The 21,676-nt window shown below is 50.0% G+C and overlaps 1 protein-coding gene and 1 long non-coding RNA gene across 2 annotated transcripts in view; one reads left to right on the forward strand and one right to left on the reverse strand.

The window, feature by feature from the left end:
• BFSP2 (beaded filament structural protein 2) overlaps positions 1 to 21,676 on the forward strand; it is a 68,256-nt gene that overhangs the window by 15,764 nt on the left and 30,816 nt on the right. Inside the window, exon 2 of the mRNA XM_008534075.2 lies at positions 16,727 to 16,809. Within this exon, the coding sequence (XP_008532297.1) occupies positions 16,727 to 16,809 (83 nt within the window). The remainder of the gene's footprint in view (positions 1 to 16,726; positions 16,810 to 21,676) is intronic.
• The window catches only part of LOC139076001 (uncharacterized), a 54,981-nt gene that overhangs the window by 12,590 nt on the left and 20,715 nt on the right, over positions 1 to 21,676 (reverse strand). The gene's annotated exons all lie outside the window — the stretch shown is intronic.

Raw genomic sequence — 21,676 nt, forward strand, 5'->3', positions numbered from 1 at the left:
TTCCAAATAAGGTCAAATTCACAGGTGCTGGGGCTTAGAACAGCAACACATCTTTTGGGTGCCATGCAATTCAACCCAGAATAGTAGCTCTGGTTTTTTTCACATTATAGTCCTGATTCCCGACTTGTTGTCCTATTTCCTCAAATGTCATTTTAAAAGTTCCAGAAATACCAATATTTCTGCACCTAATCCACTTTACCTTCACTTCCTTTTGCACTTCAAATCAGATCTGCAATCCTATCAAACCACACGGAGCTTGGGGCTCAGAGAGGAAAGCCACGGTACAGAGAGCCTACGAGAGTACTCTTCATACAACAGAAACACAGTAAATGTCACTAAATTGCTGTGTGGTCTTCGACAAGTTACTCCACCTCTCTGAACCTCAGTTTCCTCAACTGTTAAATGAAGAGATTGGATCAAACTGACATCTCCTGCAGACACACAGGGCATGGCCGGTTCCCTTTTGTAACTCCGGGAGCAGGTGGTCACCTTATGGCCCTATTCATGGACACGAAGAGACCAGGTGCAGCCAACTGCCCCGTCTGTCTGCACTTCTGGCTGCTAACTGGCTGTGCGCCCTGCGGCAAATCCCCCCTGTTCTGAGGCTCCTCACCTGGAAAGTGAGAGGGTGGGGTTCTCTGATCTCTGAAGGCCCGGCCACAGACCTTCCTACCCCTGCTCCTCATTATCCCCGAGCAGCGGACAAAGCCGAGAGGAGAAACAGCCCTCCCACGGGCCCAGTGCCCTGATCCTTGGCGGCTCTGCTGGTCGGCCGGCTGGCACCGGGAGTGTTCAGCACACGCTGGCCTCCTCCATTTCCCACGCCCCCACGCTGATGAGCAGCAGTTTTATCAACCCCCCACACCTGCCAGAATACAGCCCAGGTCTTTCCAACTGGCAGTGAAGGGAGAAACTGGCTAGACGGGGGTTACTGAGGGAGAGCGAAGCCCACACTGACCCAGATCACAGAAACCCAGATTAAATTGAACCAACGAACAGCTGGAATGTCCAACTCGAAGAGCCCCCAGCGTCGGGCCTGAGCTAAAGCTGGTGCTGGATACAAGTGACCCTTATTGCCCCTTCCGGGACACGCACCATCACGGCTCCAGACGCCCACTGCTGTCATCCTGGGCCTCCATGTTACACAGAGGATCCCCGACAGCAGACATGCGGTCAGATCATCCCTGAACCTAACACCCCGCACAGCGCCAGGCACGGGGAGAGCAGGGCAGGAAGGAGGGGGCCAGGACAAGTGCAGCACAGAGATTAACGGTACAAGCTACAGAGTCCAAAAGAAGTGAATTCAAATTCCGACTTTGCCATTGACCAACTTTGTGACCTAAAACAAATTTCTTAACCTCTCTGAATTCCAATGTTCTCCTCTGTAAAATAAGGATAATATTTACGCCACAGGATTGTCATGGGAATTAAAGCAAATAATTCACTTAGAGCACTGAGCATAGTGCCATAGTGCTTAATGAATTGTGGTAGCAATTTATGCCATTGTCTGCCGTCCTTAAAATGTGGATCGCTCGGCTCTCCTCTGCCCTCTGCCAGCCACCTCTGTGGCACCCCAGGGGAAGGAATAAGCATTTGCACAGGGGCGATCAGGGATGGACCCTTGGTGTCTCAGAAGCATCCCACTAGGTGGCCTCCAGGCCAAATCAGAGTGCTAGGGGAGCCCCTTGGAGATGGGGGCGTCCCAGGCTGCTGCCCCTGACCTGTTCTCTTGACAAGTGGTGCCACCTTCTGGCTGCTCCAGGAACTGTCTTGCACCCCTAGTCACCCAGCTGCAAAATGCTATTTGTGTGAAGCACTGGATGCCTCTAATCATCCCTTCACCGCCAGAGCCACCCTTGTCACCCTGAGAGGCCAGCCATGCCGTTCATGCCACCGCGCGGTCGCTCTGTTCACATCAGAACTTCCACGACAGCTCCTGATTTCCTGAGGATTATAAATCAACCATAAAATTTCACGTTGCCCTGAGACTTTGCATACATTAGCCAGCAAGTCTGTTCTTATCCCCTCCTGCTTCCATTGGTGATGGAAGAAACCCCCCTACCCCCTTTCTCTTTCAGGTGCCTTTTCTGTGGCTTTGGGTTGTAGGTCAGAGCTTGCGTTTAGAGTCAGATGTCCCGAGTCTCACCCAGTCTCAGCTCACCAAACACTGTGCCCAGGTCCCTAATCTCTCCCACCTGCAGCTTCTTTATCTGCAAAAGGAGAGAGATCATTGCACCCGCCATCGTGGTCCCGAGGCTTGTGAAAGTTAACGAGAAGAACACGAGTGGGAAAAGCTTCGTCAGTGTCAGAGATCAGGCTGCAGCCCGCAGTCCATGGGCAGGACTGGAGTCACATGTGAGGACAGGATCTTGAGTGATGTCGGCGTGTGTTGGCCCTGCCCCCACCTCACCAGCAGTCTCGCAGGATAACGTTTGTCGTGGTAGCTGCTATGGGCCTGGCACAGAATTCGGTTTTATGATGTTCGTTCGTCAGGCACTGAATGTGGGTCTGCTCTGCACCAGGCACTGCGGGGATTCAAATAGTAGAGTCAAGATTTGTGGACTCCAGGACCTAGAGGTCTACGAGGGATGACAGGTCAATAAACCCACACCTTGCTGAGTGCCTGCTGCCCGCCAAGCACAGTGCTGGGCGGGTGACGGATGGCAAGGCGCTGAACGGGAGGGACTCATGATGTAAAGTTATAAAAGCAGCCTTGGTTTGAAACGAACTTCTTTCAGCCTGTTCGCTGGGCGGTAAATACTGTCTCCCACCCTGGATGAAAACACGGATGGTCTCCTGGATTTTCTGCTCACTCATAGATAACTAAAAATTCCGGGCTCACTGCAAGTCGCAAAACCCAGTCTCAATTCGGTAAATAGACTGCCCAGTGAGTATATTACTCAACCCGTTGACCCTGTTCTCTCCCCCGCCCCCAGGTAGGGCCCAAGGCCTGGGGAGGGGAGGACGTCAGCCTAGGCTCTTTCCTGCCGCTCTCCCACGCCCACGCCCTCTGCTGTTTTGGATGCAGCCAAAGTGTAAGCAGAAGAAAGGAGTGGAAAGTTCTTCCTTGAGAGAGACTGTTTGCAGACCCAGGCTCAGGGTAAAGCACATCTATGCCTTGATTGCCCTTAAGTGTCCTTTTAGTCCCAGTGGAGATTAACCAAATCGACATTTATTGAGCACTTACTCTATGCTGCAATTTGTTGGGGAGGTTTCACGTATCTTAACTCACTTAACCTCACAACAATCCTAAGAGGCCAATACTGTCATGACCCCCTTTTTTAAACTGAGGAAACTGAGGCACAGAGCAGTAACTTTTCTAAGGTCACTCAGCTAAGAGTTGATAGAGACAAGACTTTCAACTTGAGTGGTCTGATTCCAGAGGCTGTGTGCCCAGCTCCACTCCAGACACACCATGGCTGGAGGCACCCTGACCCCAGAGGGATTCTGGGATGAAGAGCAGGAGGCTGAGGAGAACGCTTGTCTCACGTGGATCCCCAAGAAGCAGAGCCCAAGTCTAGGATTCTTTAGCAGGTGCCATCTCCTGGAGGTGCTTCCAGGGGACAGCTGTGAGGGAGGAGGGAGCAAGGTAACAGCTGGGGCGCAGTCCTGGCGTCAGCCTGACCCGGCGGGGGACCCTGCGGGCAGCTTCCACCTCGGAGCCGGGGCGCTGGCCTTCACCCCGACGCCTGTCAGTCACCCCGAGGGACCACTCCCAGGGACTGAGAAGCACCCCAGGGGCTGACTGCGAAGGGATGAGCACAGGGACCCGTGGGGACAAAACACTCCCTGAGGGTCTGGCGGGGCACTGACAGTGCGCTCAGCAGCCGCCCCCGGAAACGGGAAACCAGCGCTGGAACCCGCTTCAGCCTCATCGCGTCCCCTGCGCTCTGGCGGGCGCCCAGGAGACGGCTCCTGGCGGAGGGAAGGCGGGGACGAGCCCCTGCAGGGCCACCCTCGGGTGAACACTGAGCGCCGCTGTGACCGTGCCCGCGCGACCCGCCCGCCCCGCTGCCGCGCCCACACTCTGCGCTGGTCCCCGCCCGCGACCTGAGGCCCCAGAATCCCTCTCCATCCTCGTCCCCTGCCGCCCCAGGGGGCCTTTTCTGGGCTCGGATCCCTCCCCTGCCCCGCATCTCTGCCCCCCCCCCCCCCCCCCCCCCCCCCCGGCTCCACCCGCCCGCCTCCAGTCCCCCTCCGCGCCTTTTAGAGCCCCACCTCGCGCCGTTCGCTGCGTTCTCCTTTCCTAGGTGTTTTGGTTATCTCGTTTTATTCCTCATTTATGAAATAGTTCGAACACCTAAAAAGGGTGCCCAACATCCTAAATTGTCAGCCTTAATGTTATTTGCTACAGACCCTTTTTTTTTATAACATGGAATCAAAGGATTTGGACACAATTGCAACCCCCTCGTGCTCCCTTCAGATCTCTGTTCCCTCCCCAGAGGCCACCGCGGCTCTAAATTTGGCGTTTATCATTCCCACAAATGCTGTTCCAGTTTTACTGTATATGTAGGCAAACCCTTTATAGGATTGTTCTGCATGATTTTCAATTTTCTATGAAATTGTGTTATACTGTGTATTAATCAGGGTTCTCAGAGAGACAGAACCAATGGGATGTTTCTGTAAACGGAGAGAGATTTACTTTAAGGAATTGGCTCACAGGATAATGGAGGCTCCAAGTTCAAGGTCAAGGTGTCAGCAGGTTCCAGACCCAGGGAAGAGCTGATATTCAAGTTCAAGTCCAAAATCTGTCGGCAAAATCCCTTAGTGTTCCGGGGGAGGTCAGTTTTTGTTCCAGTAAGACCTTCAACTGATTGGATGAGGCCCACCCACATTATGGAGAGCAACCCACTTTACTTAAAGTCGACCAATTTAAATGTTGATCTCCTCTGAAAACACCCTCACGGAAACATCCAGAATAATGCCGGGCACCATGGCCCAGCTGACACATAAAATCAACTATCATGTACTGTTTCCTTCTGCAACTCACTTTCTTCACTCCTCATTTTGTTTTTGAGATTTATCCATGTTGATACCTGTAGCATTTCATTGTATATATACCATAGGTTATGAATTTTCCTATTGACAGATGTAGGTTGCTTCCAATTTTCTCTGTCACAAACAGGAGGGGACCTAAACCTCATGAACTCTCAGGAGATTTCTCTAGGTCAGAGGTGGGCAGACTAGGGGCAGGCCAAATCCGACCAGGCACCTGCTTTTGTAAATAAAGTTTGATTAGAACACAGTCACACCCAGTCGCGTACTGAGGGTCCCCTGCCGCTCTCATACCACAAGGACATGGCTGTGTAGTTGCAGCAAAGACTGTAGGCCCTCAAAGCCTAAAATACTTCCCATCTGGCCCTTTAAAAAAAGTTTCTGACCCTGCTCTAGGTCAGTCCCTGGGACTGGACGGGGCTGTGCCTGTCATCAGCTTTTCTGTGGCACTGCCAAATTGCTCCCCAAAGTGGCTGCACAAACTTACTTTCCCAGAAACACTGTAAGAGCTCTGCTCTCTTCATAGCCTCACCTCCCAAAGGTTTGCCAATCTGATGGTTTCTCAGTATTATTTCACACATTTTGCTCTTTAAATGTATATCACTTATTCATTCATTTAACAAACATCTATTAAGCGATTACTGTGTACCGGGTACTATCAAGATAAAGCTGCCTCGTTTTGCAAGAGAAGAAGCTGAGCTACTTATTGCTAGACTCATGATTCCAGCACGGTGGTCAGCAAGCTCTTGCGTGTGGGTTTTGCAGGCATGCCCTGGAGAGGGGAGCACCGTGAAAAATAATCAAATCGCTAACATCATTCTGCAGGCCTGAGGACGCTCGGTTGGGAAATAAAACCATTTGGCTTTCTGCCCATAGCTGCTGACAGTCAGGCACCTATGTCATAATTCTTAGCAGAAAGAACCTATATTTCACACAGACATCAGTAGTTTAGTAATTAAACTGATTTTTTGTCTTCTCTTTTGACCTTAGAAAATAAAACATCTGTGATTCTGAGAGAGTAAGTGTGAGAAAGACACTGTCCGTGACTGATAGAGCAAGAAATAGAGCTTTATTATTTACAGTTACCAAGGCGGCCAGTAAATACAGGAAAAGAGGGTGGGGAAAGTAAGGACGCGAAATCTTCATTTGTCTGCTGGGGAGTTAACAACCATGTCCGGGGCTGGTCTCTGGACAATCAAGAAATGTGCAGAAATCCGGGCCAGGCTCTGACAGATGAGAAGCTGGAGCTGCTGGCATAAGAGGCCGGGGAGGGGAGCGCTCCTCTTTACAAGCGTTTCTTTTCTGTACTGTTTAACTTTTTAAATCAAATATACGTATTGCTTTGATCATTTTTAAATTAAAACACAAGAAGTACGAAAGAGGGCGTGGACTACTGAAATATTCACAGATGGCGTGATATCTACGTCATCTCAGGAGTAGAGGTGGGTGGGAGTTGAGCTGTGAGATTTTGATGAGTGAAGTGGGGAGATGGGGGCCATGATCTACTCTCTCTCTCCCTTTATATATCGTTTTATACAGTTGAAATTTCCCATAATAAAAAATTTTTTTAAAAAGGAGAAAAAGAGCGTGGGCTGTGGAGTAGACAGATGCGGAGTAACTTCCGCTGGGCCACTCAGCACTGTGGGCAAATTACTTGATCTCGCTGGGCCTCAGTTTCCTCGTCCGTATGATGGAAATAACTAATATGACCGTTCACGCTGGGTCAAGGGACCAGATGAGGTCCTGCCTGTGAAGGGTTTATCGTGGCACAAAACATGGTAAGTGCTTTAAAAATGTCTGGGTTTGATTTGTTTGGTTTCTTCAATTCTGGGTTTTATAAAGAAACTTTGGCTCCAAATCATAGGTTCTGCTTCTCAGCCGTCTTATACTTAGTTCCACACGTCTGGTTCTGCTCTGCCTTAAATGACTGTGTTAGTTTGCTCTCCTCTGCTGGCTGCCCCATCTCCTCAGTTAACAGATATTTACTGAGCACCTGTGTGCCAGGCACATAGCTGGGTGCTGAGGAGGCAGAGATGAGAGATTGTCCCTGTCCTGGAGACACACAGGTCAGTGGTGGTGAAAGACAGAAAAAGGATCAGAATAAATTCCAGCATGACAACTGCAGTGATAGAGATATACCCACAGGGGATACGGGGTGTACAGAGGATGCCCAGTGCAGCCTGAGCTGGGTTTTGAAGGATGAATAGGAGTTCACTGGGCAAAGAAGGAAAGCATGGAGGCCGAGTGGTGTGGTTAGGTCATGACACACAGAGGCAGCAGCATGAGTCAAGGTCTCAAAGCTGGAAAGGCCTAAGGCTGTTCAGAAAAATAGTTCAGTTCATAGCAGAGGAGTGAAGAAGAGATAAATGTAGAGAGAAGAGCAAGGCCCACATTCTGAGGGGTTAGTCAAGAGCACACCCCCAGTAAAAGGTGAGTTCAAATCTGCTTCCTAGTAAGTTCATCCCAGTAGAAAGGCTGGAAAGCAGTTGCTCCAAATCTAGAAAAAAGAAAGAGATGTCACAGAGGGAGAGCAGCTGGCTGTCTAAAGAGACCCTCCAAGGGTCACTCAATCTTGATGTGTCTGGTGCTCAAAACTCAGATTTTGTTTGGGCACCCGGAGACAATTAGGCCCCGAAGGGCTGGCCCACGACAAACAAACCCTTCCGACACATACGCCCAGGACGACATACGAATAGCCAGTGGCGGGTAAACCTCTTCAGTGTCCAGTACGGACTCCTGCTGTCCACACAAGCCCTCCCGCTTCCCAGGCGGGTGGAGGCAGGATGATAGGAGAGTCCAGAACCACAACTGGGAGGGGTGGAGAGGCTTCCTAAGGAACTTGGTCCTCATCATGACAGAGGGCAACGTCTAGGGACCAGGGCGTTCCTGACTGCCCAGTGATGATGGATAACAGCACCCAGCGGTTCCGGCCCCCGACTCGGTGCTCATGTGACCTCTTCTACAAGGACATCCTTTCTTCGTCCAGAGCACAGTTTGATGATGAGGTCAAGGCTTATTTGCAGCACAGACTCAGACGTGTCCGCTGACCTGGCCTTCCGAAGTAAGATCCGGCTTAGCCCTCAGGTGTGCCTGATTCCTGCCGGACACCCAGTGGCTGTGACTGTGCTTGGGGGCAAACTGTCTTGGGGACAGTGCTCAGAATTCTCTCCATCGCCTGAGGACATGTTCCGGAACTCCACTCGCAGCTGCAGTCTGAGCCCGCTGCTTGGGCTCGTACCTTCCATCCCCAGGGAACGACTATCACGTTAAACCAGGAAAGAGATGCTCAGGGCCTGAAGCTGGATGATAGAGCAGGAGTGGAGTGGGCACGTCGACGTGAGGAATTGATCGTTTTCTCTTAGGAGATGAGGGAGAGGGAGGTGCCAAAGGTAACCCCAGGTGCAATCAGCTCTCTCCTGCCTTGTCCTCCATGAAGAGGAGCACTGTTGCTGGGCTCGTTAGTTCACCTTCCGCCTACTGTACCCCACACTGCCAGGGAGGGAACGGCAAGCAGGACAGAAAGGCGGTGCCTGCCCTCAAGGAGTTTATATTCTGGTGGCAAATACGGAGATAATAACTCAAACCAACCAACGAAAATTGAGAATAATTTCAAGCTGTGGTAAGTGTTTAGAGAATTTTAACAAGGCAGAGAGGGCCAGAGTAAAGGAAGGTTCTGCCTTGGGTAAAGTGATCAGGATGAGGCAGCCACCCATGCAAAGAAGAGCAGACGAGTGGTCCAGGCAGAGGAGTCAGCAGGTGCTAAGGCCTTGAGGCAGGAGAGAGACTGGCATGGTCCAGAAAGACAAGAGGCCAGCATGGCTGGAGCCTTGCGAGTGATGGGAAGGTTGACAAGCATGCAGGGCCTGGAGGCCACTGTCAGAGTTTGGGTTTATCCTAAGAAACAGTTCTGAAGAGTTTTAATTTAATCAGAGTGACATGGTCTGATGTGAAGAGTTTGAGAAGATCATTCTGGAAGCGGATGAAGAAGGGATTAGAGGAAGGAAGAACAAATCAGGGAGTTAGAAGGATGTGGCAGTGGTATGGGAGAGCATGATGGTGACATGGACCAGGGCGATATCAGTGGAGATGGCGATGGATCAGTAGATGGATTTGAGATACATTGTGGGGATAGAGTTGACTAGACCTGGTGTTGGATTAGAGGTGGGAGATGAGAGAAAGTGAGATGTCAAGACTCCCTGGTTTCTGGATGGATGTTGGTGCTGTTTCCTGACACAGAGAAGATTAAAGGGGAGGGGGAAAGAAAAGATTTGAGAGCAAAAATCTCAAATTCCATTTTGGGACATGTTACATTTGAGATGTCTGAGCAACAGCCAAGTAGAGAAGATGTCAAGGAGAGAGTGGAATGCAAGTCTGGAGCTGAGAGGAAGTTCCGAGCTGGAGATACAAATGCAGAGTCATCAGCACATGTGTTTAAATCCATGTGACTAGATCAGATCACTGAGGGATGAAAAGAACAGGCCTAAGCCCCAATCCTGAGAAACTCTAGCATGTAGAGGTCAGATACGGGAGAAGGACCTAGTGAAGGAGACTGAGAAAGAATGGGCAACGAAGCAGGAGGAAGAGCAGGAGAGATGGTGCCATGGAAGCCACGAGAGGAAGGTGCATCTGTGACAAATGCAGCTGGCAGGTCACGATGAGCACAGAGCATCTGTTGGCTTGGTAACATGGCGGTCTTCGCTGTCCTGGTAGGAGCAGTGTCTGTGGGATACTAGGGACAGACGATGACTTCGTTTGTTAATTGCTAGCAGCAAGTCATGCTGAGCATCCTCCCTGAACTTGAAAGTCGGATAAACGTGGGAAGGCTTTCCAGGAACTCTTGCCTCCTGCCATTGCCGCAGCTGAGTCTAATTCCCCAGGGCCGGGTCCTGCCCACTTCCTTCCCACCAGCTGCAGCTCCAACCGCTGGGATGCCAATATCTTTAACTCCGAGGGAAGCATGAATCGTACCCTTGGCCCAAATGATACCCTTTTAAAAACGCTGCTTGTCCTCGACTTTCTAAAACACAGTGGTGCTCAAATCCCTCCCCCGCCACGCCCAGCCCCATTTATTTTAATAACTACACCCAGAGTGAGGACAGCGACAGGAAGGGATAAAATCCTCATCATGGTACTAGTGACCAGGGCTTTTCAAATGACTACAGACAGGAAAAACTACAAGAAAAAAAAAATCAAGCCGCTAGATGGAAATCTTCATTGAACTGCCCGTGCAGCGGAGCGGGAGCAGTGCCAGACTGCACACACCCACCAAACGCACTCGCCAGTCACTGAGCGACTGCTCTGTACTGAGACAGAGGACAGTGACAACAAGGGCTACCATTTGTGGAACGCCGGCTCCGCACCAAGCAGCCGGCCACGTGCGTCACATGCGGTGGCTCATTTACTCCTCCCAACCAGCCAAGGAGTATTATCATCCTCATTTTACAGGAGAGGAAACCAAACCTTAGAGTTACCCAAGTAACTGGTCCAAACAAGTGAGCTAGGTTCAAGGATAAGCAACCCTGTCACTGTCTACTAGGTGTGGTCGATAGGGGCATGTGCCACAGGGGTGGCAGTGGCCCTGATGCAGGAATGATCCAAGGAGGAGGCGGGAGTCAGCAAAGGCCCCTCCACGCACCCTGTAGCTCAGGCTGAAAACCTAGGGGTCGGCCTCGATTCCTCTCACTCTCCCTGTGACTGCTCCATCACCCAAAACCCACTGTTCCACCCCTAAATATGTGGTAAACCTGTCTGATTCTGTCCATTGTCCCCACAACCCCCTAGTCAAGGCCGCCATCCTCTCCCCTGGACTACTGCAGGAGCCCCTGGCTGGGCCCTCGGCGTGGCCTCCTGCATCCCACAGCCCTCCCTTCCCGCTGGAGTCAGGGATCCGCGTAGCACACAGATCACACCTGTGTCCTGCTCAAAACCCTTCAATGGCTTCCCAGTCAATCCCACCTCCTTTCCCTCATCCCCAAGGCCTTCTCTCTGTGATGGGCCCTGCCTACCTTTCTAACTGTGTCTCCTACCACAGCTGCCCATTCCCCTGCGACCAGCAGAGAGCCTGGCACAGAGGAAACAACAGTCATGGGCTGAAGAAATGAAGGCGAGAGTGAGTGAGTGGGAGAATGAAACGCTTCACAGAGGAAGCCATGTTGGAGATGAGCTTTAAAGTGGGGCAGGGCTTCTCAGGAGCAGGGCAAGGGGTGTGAGGTGGTAAGACAAAAGGTGTTCTAGATTCCAGGAGCAGCCTGGGAGGCAGCATGAGCAGGACTGGAGGCAGCTCTGTGCAAAGCAGGGGTTCTTCCAGTGGAGTGTGCACCGTCAGCGCCCGGAAGGCTTGTTAAAGCCAGATTGTTGGGCCCCACCTCCAGAGGTTCAGACATCCGAGGCAGGGTCTGAGAACTTGCATTCCTCACAAGGTTCAGGTGGTGCTCATGGTGGCGGTCCAGGGACCACACTTTGAGAACCACACGTCTCAGGTATACGCAGGAAGCCTCCACGTGGAGGCGAGAGGAAGACAGCTCGAGGGAGGTAAACTGGAGCTGCGTGCCAACCCAAGAGCAGTCCAGGCTGATGCGGGCCAGTGGTCAGCCCCTCCCTGTCCCCTTCCCGCACCATCTCTCTCAGAACAAACCCCACGGCAGCAGGACCTCCGACTTCCCATCCTCCTGGTACTCAACCCTGCTGTTCCCCAAGACCGAATTGTATGCTTCGAAGGCGTCTCTGTTTCTCGCTCCAGCAAAACTTTGATAACGCTTTTAAAAGTGCTGTGGAGGGGACAGGCCCTGAGTCCCACCCTCTCAAGACCACCTAATCTCACAGAGTACTTCCCACTAACGCTGCTATGGCAAACAGTATCTCTTTTTAACAGGAGACCTGGTGACAAGTCATGTCACCCTGATGGTAGGATTCCAGCTGTTTGAGCAAAAGGAGAGAGACAAAGACTTCCTCTGCTGGCCTTCCCCACGTGCCACGTGCAAACTGCCAGCCTGCCCATCCCCAGGGTCTACTCTTAAGTGTTACTATCACATTAGTTTATACTTTCTTCCTACTAGAAAAGAGGGCAGAATGGTTCCAGGGTCACGAGTAAGTACACTTGTATTCGCAGCATCAGGCCACTGACTGTACATCTTAACACGTAATTATTTTTGTTGCCTTTCCTCCTGGAAAGAAAAGATGATCAGAGAGGCGAAGTTAATTTGCATCTGCTTCAGCCATAAATCCAAGAGGACCACATGGCTAACGTACATCTCTCGCAGTTTTAAATACAAATGATCCTCCTCTCGGGCCTGCAGCAAAGGGCTCGGCGAGACGAGTCCTCTAGGCCTTCAGAGTTGGAGCCGCAGGTCAGCCCCCAGCTCTTCTCAGCGTATAGGGCTCTGAAAAGGAAGCTCAGGGGTTTGGAGTGGGAGACGCTTTGGTTTGGTTAGGTTTGGTTTGGTTAGGTTTGGTTTGGTTAGGTTCGGTTAGGTTAGCTTTGGTTTGGTTTGGTTAGCATCCTCATACCTGGTAGGAAGATATCTCTTTATCTTCATTACGGGGCCCAAGTAGGAACCAGGAGTCCTGACAGTTCTCTGTTACAGGAAAAAGACAGAAAATCCTCCACGAGAGAGTCTCTCTTGATTCTGATGTGCCTCTTAGTTTCCAAAGCTGATGACAAAAATATGCACACCTTCAAGTCACGTTGGTCTGGTTTGGCATTCTGGCTCTGCCTCTTCTCAGCTGTGTGATTTGGGGCAATTTACTTAAGCTCTCTGAGCCTCAGCATCTTCGTCTGTAAAATGGGTGTGTTGGTAGCGGCATCAGAGGGTGGCATGCATTTAGCAAAGTCGTGAATGTTAAGTGTTAGTAGAGCGTGGGGCCCCATCGCTGGGCTGGTATCTGTTTAACAATCGGCTCTCCATGACTAAATGTTTCCCAATTTCCCTGGTGTAAATACTCTCACAGGGCTGATAGCAAGCTACCCACAGCCTGTCACTGAATGAAGAGTTGGGAAGAGACGCCCAGTAGCACACGATTATGCAGTGTTTCCACCACACACGTACAGTGGAAGCAAGTGACCTCAAGAGCCAAGATGACCATCTGACGTAGTAACACAATGAGGAAGTGATGAGTATTTACGACCCTTGTATTTTGAGTATTTATTACCTGTGTTTTTAACATAATTTATATAATTATAAGTTCACAAAATTAAAATTTTCACGGTGGCTATTTAACAAGTGGCTCGCAAAATGCCTGCAATAGGTAACGACCTGCGCTCGTGGCCGCTACAAGCCGCCAGCTCCAGCAGCGGACAGGACACGCAGTCAGTGAGTCCGACTTCCCTTCCCTCTTCCTTTCCTCCTCAGCCCCGGGGAGGATTTCATGAAGCTTTCCCAGGTAGAGACCGAGATGTTCCCTGTTCCACTGCAGGCTCCAAGCTTTGCCTGTGGCCTTGGCCACCATCCCAGTCCTCGGCCCTGTCACGCCGCCTGACTGGCCCTTGCACAGCTGGGGAGGCTGAACCACCACTAACAGCAGGGAGGACGTTTTCTCCGCGAGGCTGGGGCGCACGCGGGACAGCGCAGGGCTCTCGGTGGCTGCGCCGTGGCTGGCCGTTTATTTTAGGATCCCGCCTGTGGAGGAGATGGGGGAGCAGGGCCAGCAGACCGTACTGGGGCAAGTCGGGGCCTATAATTAGCCTTCACTGAGGTTTGAAGGAACCCTTGGTTGTGACTAAACACCAGCTAAAGCAGCGAGGACTCCAGCGTCCCTGAGGCCAGCGCTGCACGGACCTCCTAGGACACACCTGCGGACAGCTTATCCCGGGAAGCGCTCCTGTCCTCACCCCCAGGGGAGGGCGAGGAGCAAGGACGAGGAGCGGCGCCCCTCACCTCGCCTTCCAGCAGCTGCGTTTCCTGCCGACTCCTTGGCGGCTGGCTCGGGCAGCCTCTTACTTAAAGAGTTTGCCATCTGCTGGGGCCACGGTACAAATTCACCCGCTCGGTGCTGTGGTCGCCGGGAAAGCACGGCGAAGAAGGAAAGCCATGCAAATGCAAGCGGCCTTGATTCCCAGCGCCGGGACTTGGGGGGATGGCATTCCAGCCTTCTTTCTGCTTTTCCAGAGTTGTGTGACTCTAAGTAGGATACACATCTATCCCACACACGCCCCAGAGTTTTGTTTTCAGTTTTACTTTTTCTGTTGCACCCCCTGGGTCCCAGGTTTAAAAAACAGGAACAGATAAACAAAATGAAGCTGCTCAAGTGAAGAATTTAAGTTCAGGGTCCTTCATTCGTACACGCCCCTTTGTATCGGACATTTTTTATCCTTTTTCTTAAAGCCAGTCTCCCAAATTCTCTAAGCTCCAGGCGCACGTCTGCCCCTGCATGGCCACCTGGTCTACACCACTTTTGAAGCCTATCTTCTCTACCGTGGTAGTTCTGAACCCACAGTCTAGACGCTTGGGGTCCCACACCAGGGGGAAATATTTGCCACGGGCATCATTGTGAGAAATCAAGCAAGGCGATCGCCTGGGGCTTCAAATTCGTCATCTGCAAAATGGCATCACTGAGAGTTCAGAGATTGGGAATGGGGCTTCTGAATGTGGGAGATGCAGCGGCCAAAGGAGGAGGAGGCGAGGGCTCGGCCAGAGCAGCCAAAGCCAGCTCTCAGAGAGGCCTCCCAGGGCTAGAGCCCTTTGGATGAACTATAATCAGTGGCATTAGCTACACTTTCTTATTTTCTGTACTCTTGATGCTCTGGCATCTGGGGCCTCACTCATGGGGAGAGATTGCCCCTTGCAGGGCTAGCTAATCCTAGACATGGTAAACCATTTGCCTGTGAGCACGCCTCCCGTATGCAAACCAGCCATTCCTAGGTCCATACCCCTACCTACCTCCTCTCTCTGCTCTATACTCCAGGAGGCAATATTCTCCTGCCCTAATCATCTCAGGTCTGGGTACCAAACAACTAGGGACCAACCCTCCAGTCCAGAGACCACTGAAATTATTCAAACTATCCAATCCTAGCTGCTTACCCTGCCTCGCCCTTTGCTTCCCGTGAAAACCACAATAAAGCCATTTGCCCATACTTTCTCCTCACCCCTCTGCTTCCTGACCAACCCTGGTGCCTCCCCACATGGCCCTGCCTGGTGTGGCTGCCCCATCCTCTTGGGAACTGTGAGTAACAAATGATCTTTTCAGTGTCAGACATCTCCTGATCTGTTGGCCTCACCACACCTGAATAGAAGCAAAATCCTGGGTACATTTTAAAATACTTTCAACAAGTATTATAGAAAGTCAGCCACAAGCCTGGCCTTGGGGAGGCAGCAATGAACAAGGAACTCACCCTGGGGAGGGGCCAGGTCAACACAGTGGGTTAGGGCTCTGTTGGGGAAACCGAGGGAGCACAGGGGTGGGGGGGCCAAGTTCCAGCTCCGGGTAAGAGAAGGATTGTGCTCCCCCTTGTGCCCATAGGGTCGTCTTCTGTTGTTTCATTTCATTGAATTTCCCACTAGCAACCTACTCTTCTCTCAGCTCCAGCCAGCTATGGGGCACAGAGGGGAGCAGGCAAATGGGTCTCTCCCTCCCAGCTCTCTGTCATCTCCTCCCCTCTATGACCTCTGGTGCCAGAAGTCCTCCTGGTCAATAAAGAGCTTGCAACTCATTCACATTCAAGTGTAAAAGAACTGACAATAGCTTAAAACAGTGATTTGCACTTTTACATATATAAAAAGAAGTTTCTCGGGTTAAAGAGAGAACCACCTTCCCCAGTCCCCACCTGTGGGGGACCCTGAGGGGTTTAAAGAGCCAAGTTTGGAAAACCACTCTTCAGGGCTCCGTGAGACCCCTGAAATGTATCACAATGTGTGTTCACATGGATGTTTTGTGGGTGGACAAATTCTAGAGCCACGTTGTCCAATACAGTGGCGGCTGGCCACATGTGCTATTCACATTTAAAGTAGTTGAATTTAAATAACATTAAGCTTTCAGTTCCTCAGTCGCCCTTGCCACAGTTTGAGTGCTCAGTAGTCACCACAGCTGCCGTGTTGGGCACCACAGACAGAGCACAGTTCCACCATCACAGAAGGTTCTGTAGGACAGCCCTGATCTAGAGACTGCATCAGCTTTTCAAAGGCCTCCAAGACCAGAAAATGTTAAGAGCCACTAAGTCAGGCTGGTGAAGGTTCATCGAAGGAGACAGAAACTTTGCTGGGGAGTCAAAAGCGCACCATTGTGACAGAGGTTCTGAACAAGTCTGCCTTTGAGTAATCTTTTTCTCCTCTAAAATCCCTTAAAAGACATCCGGGGGCCGGCCCAGTGGCGTAGTGCTTGAGTTCATGCATCCGCTTCAGTGACCCAGGGTTTGTGGGTTCAGATTCCAGGAGGGGACCTACACACTGCTCATCAAGCCATGCTGTGGTGGCATCCCACACACAGAATAGAGGAAGACTGGCACAGATGTTAGCTCAGCAACAATCTTCCTCAAGCAAAAAGAGGAAGATTGGCAACCGATGTCAGTTCAGGGCCAATCTTCCTCACACACACACACAAAAAAGACATAAAGATTTTATGCTTTATTGTTTATCTCCTGCCCCCATTTTTAGAAAGGGACACTTGAATTCTAAAAATATTTGCTCTAAGGAAGGTGCTCTAGGTTCCCCAGAGCCTGTGAGCCCAGCACGAGTCGTGGTGGGAAGTGAGGGCAAGCGTGCAGTGACCTTGTCTCCTTTGCTATGTGTGATCTTTGCAGGTGGGAGAAGCAGTCCTGGAAAACGCCCGGCTCATGCTGCACACGGAGAATATCCAGGCGGGTGCAGACGACTTTAAAGAGAGGTACACTCTGCAGCAGAGGGGACAGTCCCTCCCCATGCCCAGATTCCTGGGTGACCTGGAGCATTCACCTCCCACCTCCTGGAAGGCTGGGGTGGGATAACAGAGGCCCCGGGACAATCTGAGCCAAGATGGTCCAGCTCAAGCCCTCCTTGTAGATACACACTAAGCCCCAAGGGCTCTGAGATTTTTCCCAGGGTCACTGGGTTTAGAGCAGGGGTTCTCAAAATCATCTGTGCTTCAGAGTCACCTGGGATCGCTGTGCCCTACCCTCGGAGGTTTTGATTCAATAGGTCTGGGGTGGGGCCCCAAATATACATTTCTAACAAATTCTCCATGATGCTGATCCTTCTGGTCCTGGGATCACACTTTGAGAGCCACTGCTTCAGAGCAATGCTTCTCCATCATGCCTGCATATTAGAATTCCCTGGGGCGCTTAGAAATGCAGTGCACAAGCCCCACAGAGAAGTGAAACCAGTCCCTGGGGGTGGGGCCCGGCTTCAGTATTTTTAAAGCTCTCCAGCCTTGAGAACCACCTCTGAGGTCTAATCCAGTGTTTCCTAAAATAAGGCGTGTATACTGTTGATGAGATCATTTTAAGTGGTAGAAAGATAAACATTTTATTTTTAATAGTTACATATTTATTTTTATAGTTACCTTCTATTTATGACCCATGAAACTTTTTCCACTATAGTATTACCGTTTATAGTAGCAATTGAAAATTTGCTGCTTTCCCTGTAAATAGCTTTGAAAGTTTATTGATTTAAGATTTACTTTTTAAGTAGGTAAATTTAAGGAACAACATAAAGTAAATAGTGATATGAGAGATGGGCATTTAGGGCAAAACCGTGAAGGGGAGTGAGAGTTAGGAAACTGTTCTAATAGAAAAGCGAAATGAAGAGACCCTTTTATGGGTGAACACAGAGATTTTGAGAATACTCTGTGGACAAGGTGGCCTGGATGTCGAGCAACTGGATGGGTGATGGGATTGTTATTCAAGGGAACATGTCCCTAAGTTGGTAAGACAAAGAGGACAGGCAGATAGTTGGAAGTCTTTGGGGCAGACCACAACCCCACTGTCACTCTCATCTTAGGAAGAGAGGGTATTGCGATGAAAAGGAAAATCTCTACCATCCTCTCAGACCCTGGGTCATTTCCTTTCTCTAAGCCAAGCTTCTCCGTCTGCTAAAGAATCTCCATTAGTGGCCACTCTGGAGTCAAGGAGACTCTCAACCGGCCAGGGTTGCTGTCTTGCCCAGCACTGTGCTGGCCCGGGTCACAGGAGCACGAGGAAGGGAAGCCAGCATGCAGCCACTGACAGCTCATTGCAATTAAAGACAGCTGCTAACAGATCTGAAACCATCTGCGCTGAACTTAGGGTCGAATTTAGTTAATTGTGAAATTAAGGGAGGACCTGACTGAAATTTCTTTCACTCATTCATTCATTTATTCACTTATGCATTCATTCATTCAAACATGCCTTCATCCAGCCATTCAACAGAGTAGGACATAAAATTGGTCTATTTTGTTTCCCATTGTATCACCGGCGCCTATAAGAGTGCCAGCACAGGACAGATGCCCCACAGATATCTGTGGAATGAATGAACAGATGAATGAATTCAAGAATGTCTGAATATCTGCCAGGCACCTTGCCAGGAGCTTGGAATGAAGTGAACCTGACCTCAAGGAGCTCACAGTTTAGTGGCGAAGACAGAGGAGTGAACAGACAATAGCATTAGAGAGCAATTGTGCCATCACTGAGACGAACACAAGTGAAGTGGGGACATTTAACTTGGCCAGGGAGGGCTGACACAAGAGGTGACAGCTGATTTGGGTCCTAAACTCATATAGGAGCTGACCAGACAAATAGAAGAGACACGACTTTCCAGGCAGAGGGGACACAATGTGCAAAGGCAGGACAGAGAAAGCAGGGTGCCTTAGTGGAATTCCAAGTAGGTCATTGTAACTGGGGCATATGGAGGGAGTGAGGAGGGTGCCAGAGAGAAAGAACTATTCCTCTACCCTCTAGGTTCTTCTGGCTAATCTAAGAATTAAGTTGACATGAGACAGAATAACAGGAGAAAATCATACAAATTTAATAACATGTATATGTGGAAGAAACCCAGGAAAACTGAGTAACTCGCCAAAATGGCTGAAGCCACCACCTTAAATACCATCTTCAGCTAAAGACAAAGGAGGACGCTGGGGGTAGAGGTTTGAGACTTCAAATGGGAGGAAGGCAATTCATGTGGAGATGGAAAAGCAAATGTTTGGTAAACAAATGTTTGCCATGCCTTGCAAAGACAATGGGACATGGAGAGGACTTTGATGGAACAGGCCTTGCTAGGTTCCTCCCTGTCTACCACACCTAGTTCATATTATACTATAGTTGTCTATGGTGATAGTTTCTTCCTGGCACAGGCCTTCTATCTTAAATTCTTTTAGGCAGTTAGAGGTGAGGTCAAAGTTTCTTCCTGAGTCTTTTGCTCTTAAAAATAATCAAGTCAAAGAGACACATTTTGGGGTAGCAAATTCTACTTCCCTGCAGGGAACAACCAATGCGGCTTGAAAAGCAGGGAGAGACCAAATCCCGGACGACCATGTGAGCCATAGCAAAGGGCTTAGAGATTATCTGAGAGGAGACCCATAGAAGGGCTTTGAGCAGTGGTTTATCATGACCAGATTTTAGCTTTAAAGGAAGCTTTGCATTGGGGAAGAGGAGAGGCAGGGAAAATTAGCAAGAAACAATGGGAGTGAAGAGACTGGACTGATGGAGGGGTAAGGTCGGTATTGGGAGCAGTGGTTGGAAAGTAAGGTGAGATCAGATTATGGAGGGGCCAAAGGATGACATTTAAGGCTTCTAAGCAGAGAAGTGATTTAATGTAGTTAAGGATGGTCACTCTGGGGGCAATGCTGTAGGTCTGGGGAGATAATGGGAGGCTGCTATCGCTCAGGGTCTGCCTGGGATGGTAAATGGCAGGCTTGAGGGATGGGTTGAAGAAATAATTGGCAGGATTAGACAATTATCTACATATATAGCTGGAAAAGAGAAGGCAAAGGTAGGTTCCAGGTTTTGAACTTGGGTAATTTAGAAGACTTGTGGTTCTATTGACCGAAATAGAAAATTGTGGAGGGAAAGCTTGTCTAAAATTCATGGGTAGGTATGAGTTTGGCTTTGAGCAAGCTGAGTTGAGCTGATGGTGGAGCAACCAACAGAAATTGTGGGATGCTATTGAAGATGCTGGCCAGAGTGGCCTGCAGGTCCAGATGAGACAGTTGCAGGGTCATGAGCACAGAGATGCTAATTGAAGAGTTCAAAATGGAAGGGAAAGGGGCAAAGTATAGTGAGAGAAAGCTGAAAGCTTAACAGCAGCCTTGGGGGCTATCACAGAGGTATTTCTAATCCTCAGAGGACTTCAAAAACCAGTCTGTAGGACACCTAACATGAAGCATATCCTGGAAGGAACCAGGCTCCCTGCAGAGGTGAGCAAAACAGGCCTCCAGAGGCACAAGGGGGCCTCCTGCAGCCTGGGTTACCAGGGACGCATCCCTGCGATAGGGGTGGGTTTTCATTTCAGCTGGAACAATAGGACTTGTTTCCAAAAGGACAAAATGTTGATGATACAGTCTTTCATAAAGAAGACATTTGGGTAGACAATCTAATCCTACATGTAACTTCTTCAGAAACCATCCCCTAAGTGCTGATTCAAAGGTGCGGGTCCAACTCTGAGGAAAGTCTCTGTCAGTGTGCCACAGGGCCTTGGTTCCGTCATTTACTATTTTTAAGTGCAAGGTGCATGAAAGCAGGTGAGGCAAAATGGCAGAAGGCACAAAGCCAGGAGGGGCAGTGAGGAGCAGAATGACAGAATCAGGATTCAAAATGATCCCAACACGTTGGAACAATGGGCCAATGAAAGTGAAAGAGGATAAATATGAACTCCTACTTTTGGGTTCAAATAACCAGCTGCGCCCAGAGAGGACAGGGAAACTGGGCATAAGGCAGTTCTTGGGAAAAACGCTCATGGTTCTAGTTGACAGGAGGCCCAATATTAGTCAGCAGCAGATACAGCTGGTCAAAATCAAATGAACAAGCATACGAACAAAACCCCACAAAGCAAATCTTAGGGTCCACGAGGAATGTAATTAAAGAGCTTAAACAGGGGTCGGCCCTGTGGCACAGTGGTTAAGTGCGCACATTCTGCTTCAGCGGCCCAGGGTTTGCTGGTTGGGATCCCAGGTGTGGACATGGCACCGCTTGGCAATCCATGCTGTGGTAGGCGTCCCACATTTAAAAAGTAGAGGAAGATGGGCATGATGTTAGCTCAGGGCCAGTCTTCCTCAGCAAAAAGAGGAGAATTCGCAGCAGCAGTTAGGTCAGGGCTAATCTTCCTCAAAAAAAAAAAAAAGAGCTTAAACAAAGGAGCAGACAGTCCCACAGGACTCTGAATGGATCTGGCAAAATCTGGAGGTTTGCATTCCGTTCTCTGTATCACATTTTAAGAAGGACCTAGACCAACTGGAGCATTTCTGATCATTCCACAAATATATCTGAAGCCTGGAGCTGGGTGCTGGGAATACAAAGATGGGAAAGTCATCGTCCCTGCCTTCGGATGAGGTACATGGAAACCAATTTATACAAAGAATGGAGGGAGGAACTGTGAATGTTTAACGTGAGGAACAAAAGGCTTGAAGGGGTAGGGAGGATGGGTGGAGGGGAAAGAGAGAGTGACACAAGAGACAGTTGCTAAATGTTTGTAGGATTGCCGGAAGGAAGGGTTAGAGTGACTCTGGGTGTTCCAGAGGGTGGAACTCAGACTCTCACAGGAATGGAAACTTAAGCTCTTGAAGGAAGAAATTTGCAATAATTAGA

Source organism: Equus przewalskii, chromosome 15, assembly GCF_037783145.1.
Source record: "Equus przewalskii isolate Varuska chromosome 15, EquPr2, whole genome shotgun sequence".
NCBI lineage: Eukaryota > Metazoa > Chordata > Mammalia > Perissodactyla > Equidae > Equus > Equus przewalskii.